At 44.2% G+C, this 16,442-nt stretch overlaps 1 protein-coding gene across 1 annotated transcript in view; it reads right to left on the reverse strand.

The window, feature by feature from the left end:
- DIAPH3 (diaphanous related formin 3) overlaps positions 1-16,442 on the reverse strand; it is an 882,879-nt gene that overhangs the window by 551,466 nt on the left and 314,971 nt on the right. The window contains exons 7-9 of the mRNA XM_056555485.1: positions 5,455-5,524; positions 1,767-1,903; positions 977-1,082 (exon numbers count right to left, since the gene is read on the reverse strand). Of these exons, the coding sequence (XP_056411460.1) occupies positions 977-1,082; positions 1,767-1,903; positions 5,455-5,524 (313 nt within the window). The remainder of the gene's footprint in view (positions 1-976; positions 1,083-1,766; positions 1,904-5,454; positions 5,525-16,442) is intronic.

Raw genomic sequence — 16,442 nt, forward strand, 5'->3', positions numbered from 1 at the left:
AGGATCAAGTCGTCAAGACTGGGTTTGGATGACATCGCGAGACAGGAGAACCCAGAACCAAAGGATTCCCTCCAACATTTTGGAAAAGGCTTTTGGACACCAGAAAGGACGCTTTAAATAAACTGTCTCAAGAGAAGCTACAAATGAGGATAGTAGCTCTATCAATCACCTAAGCCCTAGACTATCCCTTTACTGGCAACAGTAGAGTCGGTGCTATAGCTACATAGTGAACAATGCGGGCGACATAAACCATGATCTATGTAAACTGACAGCAAGAATCTAGGGCTACCTATTGTAAACTTAATAACTTGTGAATACTGAACTTAGAGGATTACCAATCCAGCAAGCAACTCTAATGTGGTTTTCTGGTATTAGGATCAAGAGGTGGAATGTTATGGACATGAAAATGACATGACACGAGTACAATAGTCAAACTAGTGTTAGTGGTCCCATACAAGCTAGCTATGTCCTATAAACCAAGAAGCTAGTTTTACATGCTTATTAGAGGTATAAATATTATTAATGGTAATATAGGTGGACTATAACTTAGACACTGTGTCTACGATTGAGCTCTTTCTCTTGTGTCCGAGACAGTGGGAAGTTTGTCTCATACAGCACAGTAATACACAGTTGAAAGCAGCGGAAAGAAAACCTCCCCACTCGACCTTTTAGGCGCTGATTTTGGAATGGATCACATTAAGAAAAATGGCTGTGTGCACAAAGCAGCAAGATAGTAGTTTGTTAAATGTGTTAAAGAGGTATGCTATAACACTTGCTACATGTAAATGTACACGTTTATAATTAAAAAAAAAACTGCATCAAAAATAGTACCAGAAGCGAACTACATCAGTATAAATCCAGCCCTAAAGTCCAAAAACAATATTCACAAAAAGTACACCATGACATCTATTAAAGCAAAACGATTAATTTTAAAATGTATTTGCGCAGCAAGAATATGAAATAGTGTAATACAAACCTGCAGTTGGACAATATTGTGTTGCAGACCTCCAACAATTGGGCTAAATCTGACAATCCCCCTTTCCTCTGCAGCTGTGGTTATTGCATCCAAGACTTTTTCAAGACTAAAAGGAGACAGGATTCATCATAGTGAGAGATAAAAATGTCATTGTAAAAAAAAAAAAAAAACACAAAAATTCAAAATCAATTTATAACACTAAAAAAGTATAAACTTAGCAGATTGCTGCAAGGACACAGCAAAGTTTATGATGACAATGTTGTTTGTTATCGTCTTGTTTCAGTATTTTTCATAAATTCACCAAATCTAATTAAATCACTTCAAGCAGATGGCTAGGAACAAAGAACATAAGAAATCCCAATTCACTCCTGAACAGAAGTGAGGAAAAAAATATTTATTGCATGTTAACAGTGTACTTCTGTCTTGTAAGAGATACACTCCCAAACAAGACATAATTAATTCACTTTTCAGAGGTAAAATCTTACCATGTGATTGTTGAATATCTCCCAGATGAGGCAAAGCAATTACAGTGTAATTTTTATTGATGAGAACACATTAACTTGTAACCATTAGGAAAAAAAAAAATCTTGAAAACGATACTCTTAGTTACGGTAAATATCTTGAATGCAAACCAATGCAGTGTCTCATCAATAAGCATCCTAATGAAATGTGCGACAAGACATGTCTGTGAATAAATATTTATATATGACAAAACACTTTACCCAGCGCAGCTGTCTGTCAGGAAACATGTCATTAAGGATAATTGACCAAGAAGCAATATTATACTTACATGTTTTCTTCTCCAACAATACATATAGCAGACAATAACTTGACTACATCCGTCATCATATTAGCTTGCTTGGGATCCATGGCCTTGGCCAATAACGACAGAGTCCTTTCTTCTCCCATGATTCTGTCTAATCCATACTATTATAAAATAATAATACATACATTTTGTAATGAAGTTATGGGTATTACATCTTATGTTATATAAGGCAGCTTATGGCATATAACAAAAACATGTCACAATTTTAACCCCTTAAGGACCAAGGACATATGAGTACGTCCTTTGTCCCGCTCCCGTGATATAACGCGGGGTCCCACAGTGACCCCGCATCATATCACGGCGGGCCCGGCGTCATAGTGAAGCAGGGACCCGCCTCTAATAGCGCGTGGCACTGATCGCGGTGCCGCGCGCTATTAACCCTTTAGCCGCGCGCTCAAAGCTGAGCCACGCGGCTAAAAGTGAAAGTAAAAAGTGCCGGTTAGATCAGGGAGCTGTTCGGGATCGCCGCGGCATCCCGAACAGCTGTACTACAGGAGGAAGGTCTCTTACCTTCCTTCCTGCAAGCCGATCGCCCCCTATGGGGGCTATAATATTGCAAAAGAAAAGTTTAAAAAGATCATTAACCCTTTCAATTATCCCTTCCCCTAATAAAAGTTTGAATCACCCGGCATTTCCAATAATAATAATAATAATTAAAAAAAAAAAAAAACAGAGTAAATAAAAACAAAAATAAACATATGTGGTATCGCCGTGTGCGGAAATGTCCGATTTAAAAAAATATGCTGCTAATTAAACCGCACGGTCAATGGCGTACGCGCAAAAAAATTCCAAAGTCCAAAATAGCGTATTTTTGGTCACTTTTTATATCATGAAAAGATTAATAAAAAGCGATCAAAAAGTCAGATCAATGCAAAAATGGTACCGACAAAAACTTCAGATCACGGCGCAAAAAATGAACCCTCATAGCGCCCTAAACACGGACAAATAAAAAAGTTATAGGGGTCAGAAGATGACAATTTTAAACGTATACATTTTCCTGCATGTAGTTATGATTTTTTTCTGAAGCAATACAAAATCAAACCTATACAAGTAAGGTATCATTTTAATCATATGGACCTACAGAATAAATATAAGGTGTAATTTTTACCGAAAAATGTACTACGTAGAAACGGAAGCCCCCAAAATTTACAAAATGGCTGTATTTTTTTCAATTTTGTCACACAATGATTTTTTTCCCCGTTTTGCCGTAGATTTTTGGGTAAAATGACTGATATCATTACAAGGTAGAATTAGTGGCGCAAAAAATAAGCCATAATACAGATTTTTAGGTGCAAAATTTTAAGAGTTATGATTTTTTAAAGGTAAGGAGGAAAAAACGAAGGCGCAAAAAACAAAAAATGCCCGGTCCTTAAGGGGTTAAGACTGGTGGAGGTCTAACTTCCATCCCTAACCATCATGAGAACTAAAGGACCATGACCACTAAACTGTTTCTCTGTAAATCCCCACCCATGGCAGCCTGATGTGCAGAGTTACAAAACAGACCATTCCTTCTGAGGATCTTGGGGGGTAAAGCACTATCTGATTACTAAGTGATGGCGTATGCTAGAGACAAGCCATTGCCTGCTATTATCAGAATACCCACTAAAGCTCTTTTCCAGTCATATTAAATTCTCAGAGAAGGCGCAATCTCTCATCACAGGATTGTGTGGTAGAGAAAAAATAAGTTTAAATTGTAGTTTTCTTCTAGAATCTTTATCTTGCTCTTCATTCCCTCACCGAGAATCCACATTGATTTGTCATCATAGCAGATTTGGAACAGATTTCTAAATGCAAGGGCATATCTAAACACAGAATTCTAAAATAGACATGTTGATTCTTGAAGCGAATATTAAATCATACACAACTAGTCCCTAAAGGAAGTCAGGGATCACTTTCTACGAAAAATTACTAAAGCCCGGGGCAAAGGAAGCCCAGGGCACAAGATCCCTATTACAGAGAGACTTCCCTAAAACGTAACTTTTAATGGTGCTCTGATAAAATATTTGTGACCAAAACGTTAAAATCCCATGTCAGGGTCCACTGTGTTCTGATAACTGTGAGTAAATTCACTAGTATAATTGTATAGGGAACTGCAGTTTCCCTTTATCTGAGTGGGCCGAGACAGATTTAAAACACTATCATTTGCCCCCCTCTACTAGTTTCGGCGCTACCTTCCCACGTGTCAAGCACTTCCTTATATATGGTCTGTTTGTGCTGTCATCACTCAGCGACAGGTATCTCAACCTATCTTGAGTGTTTAATGTTAAGGAACCAATCACAGAAATCCATTCCGGTTTACCTGTCCTGGATTATCCAATCACTCACTATCCAATCCAATCACTATCCAAGACAGCAACATAGTGATTGGATAATCCAGGACAGGTAAACCGGAATAGATTTCTGTGATTGGTTCCTTAACATTAAACACTCAGGATAGGTTGAGATACCTGTCGCTGAGTGATGACAGCACAAAAAGACCATATATAAGGAAGTGCTTGACACGTGGGAAGGTGTTTGCCCATTGTTCCTCCTGAGGACGGTGCAGTAGCGCCGAAACTAGTAGAGGGGGGCAAATGATAGTGTTTTAAATCTGTTTCGGCCCACTCAGATAAAGGGAAACTGCAGTTCCCTATACAATTATACTAGTGAATTTACTCACAGTTATCAGAACACAGTGGACCCTGACATGGGATTTTAACATTTTGGTCACAAATATTTTATCAGAGCACCATTAAAAGTTACGTTTTAGGGAAGTCTCCCTGTAATAGGGATCTTGTGCCCTGGGCTTCCTTTGCCCCGGGCTTTAGTAATTTTTCGAATATTAAATCACCATCAGATTTTCCATTAAAATCAATGTGGACTCATTTCCAGATAGATTATGAAAAAGAAACCTGCATGGAAACCAGTGTGGAATCTGCCTAGGGGTCTATTCACACGGCATAATTTCTGCCTGTGGAACTCCACCTCAAATTAAAGCCCATAGACTTCTATGGGGTTCCGCACTCCCATTTACACTTCTGACTTTCCACTTGCGGAGTTCTTTCATTTGAGGCGGAATTTGGCAAGCGGAAATTCTGCCGTGTGAATAGACCCTTTAATAATTACTCAGTGGGAACATACCCTAAAGGTATGACAACAAAATACTAGGGAAGATTTACACAGAAAATGGGGAAGAATGCTGGCTAAAACTGTTGCGAAAAAAATTGTAAACATATGGCCAAAGATTTTTTAACATGCCAAGAGAAAGACTGTTTTCCCATAGCAACTTATATGAGGCTGCTACTGAGCTGCAATTGGTTCCTAAGGGAAATTCAGATTATTTTTGTCCTCAGAGAGACTCATAAATCTTGGCTGTTGTGTGCCAAATTTATTCTGTGTTTTAGACAAAATTCATATGTCCCGATACAATTTTGAAAGGACGCCAGCTATCAGGAGTTCTATAACACATCAGATGTAATAATGGAACATAATTTTTTGGGTGCAGAACATTAATGTAAGACTGAAAGAGACAGAAAAGTGTGTAACAAATATTGTATAGCAAGATGCACCAAATCTATAAGTTTATATCTCTTCTAGAATTCCACCCTACTGTCTTGAAATAATTCATTAATCATACAATTACTGTATATTACTATTACAGTACAAATATTACCTTGTTGTTCATGAACGCCTTCAGGCACTGTATGACTTTGTGCTGAGTCCGTTTCTCTATTTTTTCATGTCTGCATTAAATTTAAAATATTAGAACACAATTAAAAGAAACATTGTAAGGCAAGATCCTTTATGAGGCAGAAAATAAGTATCCTAATAAATATTTGTCAAGGATTATTAAAAGTTTATGGCCTAAATCAAAAACACACATTAAACAAGTATGAGAGGTTGTTCTCAGGCAGAATATGATACTCATTACCCTTAAGTAACAATAAACCAGCACAAGTTTGCCAGTTCAATATTATAAACATTTTGATAATTAATAATGGCAATAATTACAATAATAAACCACAAAGTCGGCAGCACAACACCAACGCAGTGCCTAACCTGGCTAGGGGTTACAAAGCTTAGTGCTCCTGTAAAATCTTTAATAGGTTTATATACAATACTGTATCCCTACAAGTAAATTATGGGAATATGACAGGAACCCTCACAGGAAGAAATCCAGAGGAAACGTTGCTGAGTTACCCATAGCAACCAATCAGATCGCTTTTTTTTTCAAAAACGAAAGAATTGATCTGATTAGTTGCTATGGGCAATGCAGCATCTTTTCCTCTGAACAGGTTTTGATCAATCTCCCGCATTACACTTTAGAATAAACATCCCAGCTCCAGCAGAATTTCCTTTGAGAATCCTGGAGAAAGCCAAGGGTAGACAGAGTGACCGCAGAGAGACTACAGGAAGAACAGTTTGTATTAGATCTCACCCAAGGGATTGCAAGTATAGCAGAAAAGGGGGGAATAGCATAGTAGCTTAGTGCCAGATATATTTCTAAGTGTGGCTGGGTTGGTGTGAGATTGCGCAAAATTCTGAATTTGTCTGACAATTAAAAAAAAGTTGAAGTTGATATATCCCTGATCACAGCAAAAAGCTGATCATGTACTGCTTAAACATGCGGATGTGACTAAATTGAATTCCGCATTCACTAAATTTCTATGGTTCGGGAAAAGGACGAGGATCTCTCTTAGGAAATTGATGTTGCCCAAGGAACAGGGAGGTCTGAATTTTCCGGACATCAGACACTACAATGTAGCCTGTTTTCTCCAACATGGCATAGATTGGATGAAGGGCACCTCCATATATTCGGTACTGCCCCTGGAGGAGGGTATGGTGGCTCCGTGGTCACTGGCCTCGCTTCTCCACACCCGATTCTCTGCTCTTCCCCGTACTGTAAAGCTGAGCCTGCTATTGCGGAATACTATTGCCGCTTGGAAGGCGGGTAGGAGTGCAATGAACCTACCCTTTTTGATGAGCAAGGATATGCCCTAGTGGTCGCATCCTGAATTTCCGATGGGGCAACAAAATGTTCTATTTCAGGGGTGGAGGGTGGTGGGTGTGGAGAGGGTGAGACATCTGCCACACTCTTCTGAACCCAGATATTTGCGACTGTCGGAACTGGAGGCTGCTTATCCAATAGGTAATATGCAATTTTTGCAGTATAGTCAGTTGATGGCCTTTCTGACGGCTAGATTACGTGACGTAAGAGTGATCCAGGGCCCTAACACTTTTGACACTCTCATTACCTCTTCGGACAATGTTCACTCGATATCTTATTTATACTGGAGGCTCAGGAGAAAGGGTAGTGAAGCTATCGCCATGTCTCTATTTAGTTACTGGGAAACAAAGTTAGGGACCCCAGATTTAGGTAAACGCATCTTGGAGGGATGGGGTAAGGTTAGGGCGGCGGTGATTGGAGAGATATGGAGAGAGACCCAGTTGAAAGTGATGCATCATGCCTTGTATGGGTTTCTGCTGCCTAAAACTCCGGAGAGACCAGATAGGATTGAGGCTTGTCCGAATTGTGACAGTCCCCGTACGGATCTTTTGCATGGCCTGGTGACATGCGGTCGCTCTAAGATCTTTTGGGAGTGACTTTTTAGTGAGATAGACAGGGTTTTGAAGTTCAAACTGGTGTTTGATCCCCTATTGATTCTCTTCCATATTCCTAAAGATGGTGCCAGTCTTCCCTCTTTATTGCATATTTTTTTATTGGTCGGGAAGTGCCTGCAATGCCCACCTTTTCTGATGTCTTAGCTCAAATTTCTAAGTACTTACATTGGGATCTGTTGGAGTTTGGGAAAATGGCTAATAAATCGGCTAAGCGCTTTTTTAGAAAATGGACAATGTATATTGTTCACTTCCTTTCTGAGGAAGAGATAGTAAGGGTGATGACCCCTTTTAAGGATACGGAGTGGTACTTAAGGAAGGCGGTGGCGGGCACTTTGGGGAGGCTTAGACTGCCAAATTAACGGTGTTGTGGCCTCGGATTGTCTTCGGCTTTGGGGTGACCTTGTGACCTATCAATGTTTATTTACTGTTTTGCCTGATGTCGATGTCTATAAGCTTGTAAGTGACATGTTGTATACTCTTTTTGGGAGGGGGGGTTTCAATGGCTAATTTCTACATTGATCGTTGCACCATTGTTTATTATTATGGTTTCCATGACTGTTTTATTTATGCATCAGGAGCTTGTATCCTGTCGAAATTTGTAAAATATTTGAAAACGCAAATAAAGATAAAAAAAAGATTTAAAAAAAAAAGCTGATCATGCCCCCCTACATTTAAGTTTAATCTCTTTCATGAGTCTAGAGGAGTTGAAAATATATGCAATGCAAAAAATAAAAGTAAAAAAAAAATTGTGACTTTTTTGTGGTAAAAAGGTAAACCCAATGATAAATTCCCTCCAAAAAGAAGAAGAATCTCCATTTTTGTGAGCATATAGCGTGAAGAAAACATCCCAGGGGGTGTGGCTTGATGTGGAGTGCAGACATGTCTAGATAGAGCTCAGGCCGGTGTCTAACATACTAGAGCACCTGCCTATTGGAAAAGGGACAAAGGCCGCAAACAGAGTGCAGAGGAAAGATGCGCTCCCACAGAAAGTTGCTGAAGCAGCAGCTCTAACACACCAGGTACCCTCGCCTGCCATATCTTCTCCTGCCTCACACTGGGGGGGGATAATGTCTGGGGGGCACCTCTCTCATGGAGCCTAAAGCCTCTGTACCTACACAACAAGCAGGCAGCAGTATCACAGTGCCAGCACAGGGGGAAACACTCAGGGTCTCCTTGACACCACCCATTTCTCCTCCCCCAGATCATGCTGCTTCAGCCTTAACCCCTTCTGCTTCTCCATCCCAGAACTTTATACTGTGCCACTTTTAACTTCTAACACCCCTTTGCTTCTGGGTCATGCTGTATCTATATATTTAGAGGCTGAAGGGAGAGATTCTGATCCTTCTGATTATGATGACAGAAGGGACTGGGGGGGTTAGTCCCCCTGCTAAAAAGAAAATGAAAAAACACCACAGAAATACATTTCTGATATCAGATCATCAGTTTGTCACCTGTTGATATGTCTAGTGACTATGACACAGGATCACATTCTAGTGTTCAATCTGTTCAACGAAAACGCCTTACTACTAATACTGATGTTAATGTAACCATGCCATCTAGTCAGAAATCTGCTTCACTACCTGTCACGGCAGAAGCTGTTCACACCTTACAAGGGCATCTGGAACTACAAACTCTTTTTGCACAATTATCTACAAAATCTGATTTAGCAGAGTTAGCTATCAACCTTAAAAAACCCAGGCGTTCATATCTCCAATCAGTACAAAAAAAATTCTTGACTTTGGTTCTAAAGTTGTGGACCTTGAATCCACTCGCTCTATTGAAAATTCAATATGTGATCTACAGCTAAGTATTATCTCACACTAAAGCTATTCAATCATTACTGAACAGTGTCGATCAAGAAAATAGAGGTCGAGGCAACAATAATCACAGTGCGATGCCAATCAGAAGTAGCTCCTCCCCAGGATCTCATATGAATTTTGACAGCTATTTTCAACTAAATTTTGGGTGATCCACCGGATATGTACATTGCCTTTGACAGAGCCCATAGGGCCCTGACAGCGAAAGTAAACATCCAAAACATCCTAGAGATATTATATGCCCTCTACATTATTACGTTCAAAAGGAGGAAATTATGAGGAAAGCAAGGAAGCTGGTGGACATTGTCTACCTAGATGTAAAGCTTCAGTTCTTCTTTCACAGCGCACCCTTACTCAAATAGCAATTCTTCGACCCCTGCTTATTGCACTTTTGCCACTACATAATAAGTGCTTGTAGTGCTTATGGCACTACAAAATAAGAGAATACCATATTGGTGGGAGTATCCTTTTGCCCTTTTGGTTTGGCATGGTGACATTAATGTCTCTCTCCGCTCGCCGGACAACCTTCCACATTTTCTTCAGACTCTACAACTTCCACCTATGCAACTTCCGGAATGGTCTGAATTTCTAAGTGATCCACTCTACAAGAGACGTCTTCCTATGACTGATCGAATTGTTACACTGATTCCCCATTTTACACAAGATGTTCAGATTGACCCTCTTCCACAACGTCGGAGACAACGTACATCGCAGCAAGAGTCACATTGATGAATGTCCCTCTTCCATACAGACTTCCTTCAATACTGTTTCCCCTACTGATGTCTCATCAAGTTATTTTGTATTACTATTATTTATAGCGCTCTCTCACTTTCTCTCCTGTTTTTTATTTTATTGCTATGTGACTAAGTTATTCTTTTCAGGAACAAACAAAAGGAAACACAGATTTCTCTCCTATTCTGTTTGAAGGATATGTAAGTGCCTACCTTCCCAGATCCATTGTAATATATTTTTCATAATATTTTATTTGTCCTAGTTCCATTATAATACAAGTGTTCCCATAAAGTATGGGGACATGCTTAACATAGCCCCATCCAATTCTCGGTTTAAGTTAATACAGCTTTACTGCTATATTTTGCAGTAGGTTTTATTTTAGTGCTTCCAGAAGACTTCCATTGACCCCCCACTAGGGTTAGGTTGGTTAGGATAGTGTTTTTTTTTTTTTAAACTGTTTTTATTGCAATGTAAGTGCTCAACACAATAAATACATACGAAAAGTATCAAAAGCTGGCGGTGAGAAATACAGGTATCATCCGACACCGTGCCGGAAAAAGGATGATCATTCATCAGCATGACACGAGCAGTTACATCAGCAATGAATCAACTAAAACACAGAAAACATTAAAACCAACCACCGTTTGGTGGGAACTCAAGAACTATGGAGAGGGAAACAAAGACAAACACAAAGACGAGACACTACAAACGCACAAACATCACACAAATCCGTCCAGGTCAGGGAAGAGGAAGAGGGAGATGAGAAGGAGAGAGAAAGAGGGAGGGGGGGGGGGGGAAGAGAGAGTAAGAGGGAAAGGAGGAAGAGAAACAAAGAAGGGGGGAAATATCAGCCTAGGTCAGACGAGAAAAGAGAAATCAAGTAGCCGGGGAAGAAGACTGTGATAGAATGAGGTCTCTTGCTGCCAAGAACCTGGATACCGTGTATTGAGCATGGGGGGAGGCACACCAGGACGCCCATATTTTATAGAACTTGGCAGGGTTCTTACGATGTTTGTAAACCAGATACTCATAGTTCACTGAGGTGTTCACGAGGGCCTTCCAACCAGCAACCGTGGGAGTCCTAGAGTCCATCCAACGCAATGCTATGGCCTTGCGTGCAAGGAAGAGGACCTCCCTGAGGAAGATGATCTCAGTTGGCGACCACAGTTCCTCATCAAAAAGACCCAAAAGGCAGTGCCTCGGGAGCATCGGCACCGGCCGTCGAGTTAAGGAAGTAAGAAACTGCGTCACCTCGGACCAGAATGATGTTATATAATGGCAGGACCACATCATATGCATAAAGTCAGAGTCAGGATGTCCACAACGGTGGCAAGATGAGTCTGGGCGCCTACCCATTTTAGCCAAGCGTATCGGGGTGAGGTACGACTGGTGGAACATGTACAGCTGAATCAGTCTGTTGTTGATAGAGGGTGAGACGTACAGATGTGAGGAGAGGGCATCATCCCACTCCTCATCAGTCATGTCAGCTACACAGCTCCTCCAGCGCGCCTCGACCGACAGCGGCTCCCCCCCCATCTTAGCATTCAAAAGGGCAGTATATAGAGCCGATATAAGTCCCCGGGGCCCCTGAGTGGTGAACACCCCAATAATCGGGAAGTGAGAGAATGGAGCACTAGACCCAGGGAATTGTACTTGGAAGGCGTGTCTGAGCTGGAGGTATCGGTAAAACGATCGTCTGGGGATAGATTTAACGTCAATAAAGTACTGGAAGTCCCTAAAGGCACTGCCATCATAGACATCACCAACGGAGATCACACCATGGGACCTCCAAAAGTGCGGATCCAGTTGGTCAGAGAAGTGCGGCAACGTAGGATCATGCCACAGTTGTCTGTCCAGCAGGTTGTCCGTAAAGGCAAATAAACGTTTAGCATAGGTCCAGAGTTTCAGGGCCAGTCTATGCAGAGGAAGCCAAGGACCCCCCAGACCAACCCTACCCTCTAAGACGGGCCACAGGTGAGAGAGGTGTAGACTGTGGGCAAGGTGGTGCTCACTATTGGGGAGGGGCTGCAAGGAAACCCAGTGTCTAAGATACCTGAGCTGGCCAGCCATGTAGTATAGCTGTAGATCGGGTAGTGACATACCTCCCTGAGTTCTAGGTCGCTGCAATGTGGTCAGTTTCAGCTTGGATCTATTAGAGCCCCAAATAAACGGGGGAAAGAGAGAATGCAGCTGCCTAAAAAAGGAGACTGGTACTATGGCTGACGCATGTTCTAACAGATAAAGACACTTGGGGAGAACCACCATTTTGATAAGATTAATGCGTCCCGCAACAGAAAGGGGCAGGGCAGTCCAGGTCCGGAATTTGGCACGGACATAGGATAGAAGAGGTAGAATGTTCGTCTGGTGATCCTCCCCAAACCGCCTGTTGATAATGATGCCTAAATATTTGAACTGATCTACAACCCGTAGGCCATGTAAACAACTCCCTACCGGAGAATCCCTGATGGGCATATACACCGACTTGCTCCAGTTGATCCTAAGACCCGAGTAAACCCCAAATTTGTCAATAAGGCCAATCCCCAAAGCCAGAGTGCACGCAGGATCAGACATGAACAAGATCATGTCGTCAGCATACAGGCCTACCCTATCCTCCCTCGAGCCAATGCTTATACCAGCGTATCCCGGGTGCTGACGGATCCGGAGGGCCAAAGGTTCAATAGCAATAGCAAATAATAGGGGAGAGATAGGGCACCCCTGTCGTGTGCCCCTGCCCAGGGAAAAATAAGGAGAAAGAGCACCGTTGATGGACATACGCGCCCTTGGGGATCTATATAAAAGGGAAATCCATTTTATAAAGTTAGGCCCGAATCCAAATCTCCGAAGAGTTTCCAGCAGGAAGGACCACTCAACGGAGTCAAAAGCCTTAGCCGTGTCTAAAGAGGCCAGCGCCCAATCCCTCCCCCCAGTAGCCCCTAATTGGGTGAGTGTCTGGACCCTCCTGATATTATCAGATGTGGACCTCCCAGGCATAAAGCCTGATTGATCAGCATGAATGATTTCCAAAATAACCCGATTCAGCCGGAGGGAGAGTATTTTAGCGAGCAACTTATAATCTAAATTGAGGAGGGAAATGGGCCTATACGAAGAGCATTCCAGAGGGTCCTTATCCGGCTTCAAAATGACCACTATAGTAGCATCATAAAAGGACTCAGGCAGCACGTCAGAGGCAAACGCACAGTTATACATGGCCAGCAACACCGGAGCCAGCTGCTCCTTGTATTGCTGGTAAACTTCCACTGGAATGCCATCGGGGCCCGGCGACTTACCTCTCGCCAGGGCACCCAAGGCATCCTCCAGTTCTTCTATAGTCAGCTCCGACTCCAGAGAGGAGGCACTGACAGCGGACAGTCGAGGGAATGTGATGTCATCTAGGTAGTCAGACAGTTCCCGTGAGGAGTATGTGGCCTGAGAGGTGTATAAATCAGAGTAGAAGGAGACAAATCTGTCAGATATCTGGGAAGTAGTGGTCAATACAGTCCCATCCACCGAACGGACCTGTAGTACCGTCGGAGACTGGGCGTTCTGGTGTATAAGGTGGGCTAGTAATCTACTGGACTGATTTCCCATCTCAAAGGCCTTCTGTTGGGTAAAAAAAAGCTTACGAGCTGCTTTCTCCTGCAAACAATGTAGATACTGTCGCCCCGCTTGTAGCCATACAGTTTTATTGTCATCGGTCGGGTCAGTGATGTAGGTCCTTTCCAGGTCAGCACAGCGGTCCCCCAGCTCAGACTCCTCCCTCATCGCCTCCCTTTTAATATAAGATATGGCCGATTGTAAACACCCCCGTAGGAATGCTTTAGCGGTTTCCCATACTAAAATGGGGTCGTCAACCCCATTGTGATCTACGAAGAACATGGATAGTTGTACAGGTATACCATCATGAGGGCCAAATAAGGACAGCCAATAAGGATTTAATTTCCAGCTTCGAACATTAGAAGGGCCAGGGGTCTGTAGGGTCAGTAGGAGAGGGGAGTGATCGGAGACCCCCCTAGTAACATACGCCACAGCCTGAACCATAGGGAGTACAAGTGGGTTACCCAACATCATATCTATGCGTGAAAGGGAATTGCCACTAGCGGCCTGACAAGAGTATACGCGGGCATGGGGATGCAAATGTCGAAAAGTGTCCCTCCAACCTAGCTCCTGAACCAGGGCGCTTAGCGGAGTCGGGGAAGAAGAAGGAACAATGCCAACCCCTCTCCTATCCAGAGCCGGGTCCAACACATTATTAAAGTCACCCATGCAGAGAACTCTAGCCCCTGGAAAAGAGGCAGCGAAAACTGCAGCTTGGTGGAGAACCTCCAGGGCACCAGGAGGAGGGACATAAATACCCAAGAGGACATAGGGGGAATTGTCAATAAGTGAAAAAATGAAAACAAACCTGCCCTCAGAGTCAACCCGAGTGTGCCTCGCCTCCCATCTCAGGGATTTGTGTATCATAAAAGAGACTCCCCTGGAATGTGAGGTGTGGCAAGAGTGTATCGTCCATTGCACCCAGGGCCTAGACAACCACCGAGTGTTAGGGGCAATTAAGTGCGTCTCCTGCAAACAAACCACAGTAGGTTGGTACTTACGTATAGTGGCATACACCAGAGATCGCTTACGAGGACAGCCAAGACCCCTCACATTCCACGAAAGATACCTAACGTTCGCCATGTAGAGAGAGTGGAGCTGAAATGAAAGGGATGGTGAGGGAAGAAGAGCAGGGGTAAAACGAGTACATGACGTGAAAGTAGAAGAGGGGGCAAGTAGGGGGGTGACAGAAGGGAGTGGAGGAGCAGGGAAACCACAGAGAAGGAACACAGGGAAGAGGGAAAAAGGGCAGGCAGCCCGGCCGGGACGTACATAAAACGAAACAGACACAAAACACCAGACAAAGACAAAACAAGAGGGTCATAAACAGATGCAACAAGCAAAAGGCCAATGGCCTAGGGCCCAGAGAAAATGTATAATACGGGGGGAACCGTGTAAATCGAGGTCGCAGGGAAACGAGACCTCACAACCTGCCACCAGAGACAAACAGCAGCACCATCAATTGACTAGGGTACATAAACAAGGGGAAATACGGGTGGGTCAGAATCCGGGCAATATGCCGCACAGTGTATCGAGCATGAGCAGGTCAGAATAACATGCAGTCCCGAGGTAGCAACCGGGCTTCAAGTCCCGTCAACAGAGCGGTAGCGGGTCATCAGAACTGCTGCAGTCTCGGGTGTATGGTAGCATTCACCAGTGTATAACCGGGTCCCCTGCGGGGAAGTCCAGCATAGGGAAAAGGGACATGCGGTACAGGGAGGGTGCAGGGTCCGTTGGGTACAGGGCAGCATGAGGAAGGGGTCTGCATGGGTCCGGCATGAGAAGGAGCATACAGTTACTGAGGGGCAATCCACGGGGGGGGGGAGGGGGGGGGGGGGTAAGACTGCAAGGTCGGGTGGGGTATCCAGGTGGGATATGCAGGTACGGAGAGGAAAAGTCCATGGGTGAAGGTGGCAGTTGGGTGCTACCCAGAGTGTATATGCTCAAGGGGGAGTAGGCCATGAGGGGACCGGGAGATGGGTACAGGGGTACACCAGGGGACCCAAGAACAGGTCGCTGTAGACAGCAGTACTCACAGTCCACCGGCAGTCCGGGAGCACCAGACAGTGCGATAAACAGCAAGACCCAGCCGGGCCCAAATGGCGTTCAGGACCTCAGCGCCTCACATTGCGCCTCCTTGAGGCCCACTCGTCAGCCTCCTGCGGGGTAATGAAGAAGATGGCTCTCTCACCGTCCACAACCCTCAGCCGGGCTGGGTACACCATAGAATAGGGTATCGCCATGTCCCTCAGCTTCCGCTTCACTGCTTGGAAGGTGGCACGCTTCTTCTGCAGGTCCTGGGAGAAGTCAGGGAATATCGACACAGGAGACCCATTGAAGGCGAGTTCTGGCAGGCGACGGAGCAGTCGTAAGGCGATGTCCCGGTCGTTGCAGTTCAGCATTCTGGCTAGCAGCGGCCTCGGCGGGGCCCCCGGCGGGAGGGGGCGAGTCGGGACCCGGTGTGCCCTCTCCACCGCGAAGGTGGTAGTGAACGGGGCATCAGGCAACAGCTCACGCAGCCATTTTTCGACAAAGGAGCCGGGGTCCTGTCCCTCAGAGTGTTCCGGCAGGCCAACAATTCGGAGGTTGTTCCTCCGCAACCGGTTCTCCAGATCGTCTGCCTTCTCTTTCCATTGCGACGCAGTGCGCTCAAGGTCTGAAATCGCTGCAGGTAAGGGCGCCACCGAGTCCTCGACTGAGGAGATACGAGCTTCAGCCTGTCTCACCCTATCTCGGAGATTGTGCATGTCCTGCCTGATTAGGCCTATATCAATCTTCACCTCCTCCAGCATACTCGTCAGGGAAGTTTTGCACATATTAATGGCAGACAGAAGTTGCGCAGATACCTCGCTTAGGGTCATCTCTCCCGGGGCAGCGGCCAGTGTAGAGGGAGTCT

Source organism: Hyla sarda, chromosome 2 (assembly GCF_029499605.1).
Source record: "Hyla sarda isolate aHylSar1 chromosome 2, aHylSar1.hap1, whole genome shotgun sequence".
Lineage (NCBI taxonomy): Eukaryota > Metazoa > Chordata > Amphibia > Anura > Hylidae > Hyla > Hyla sarda.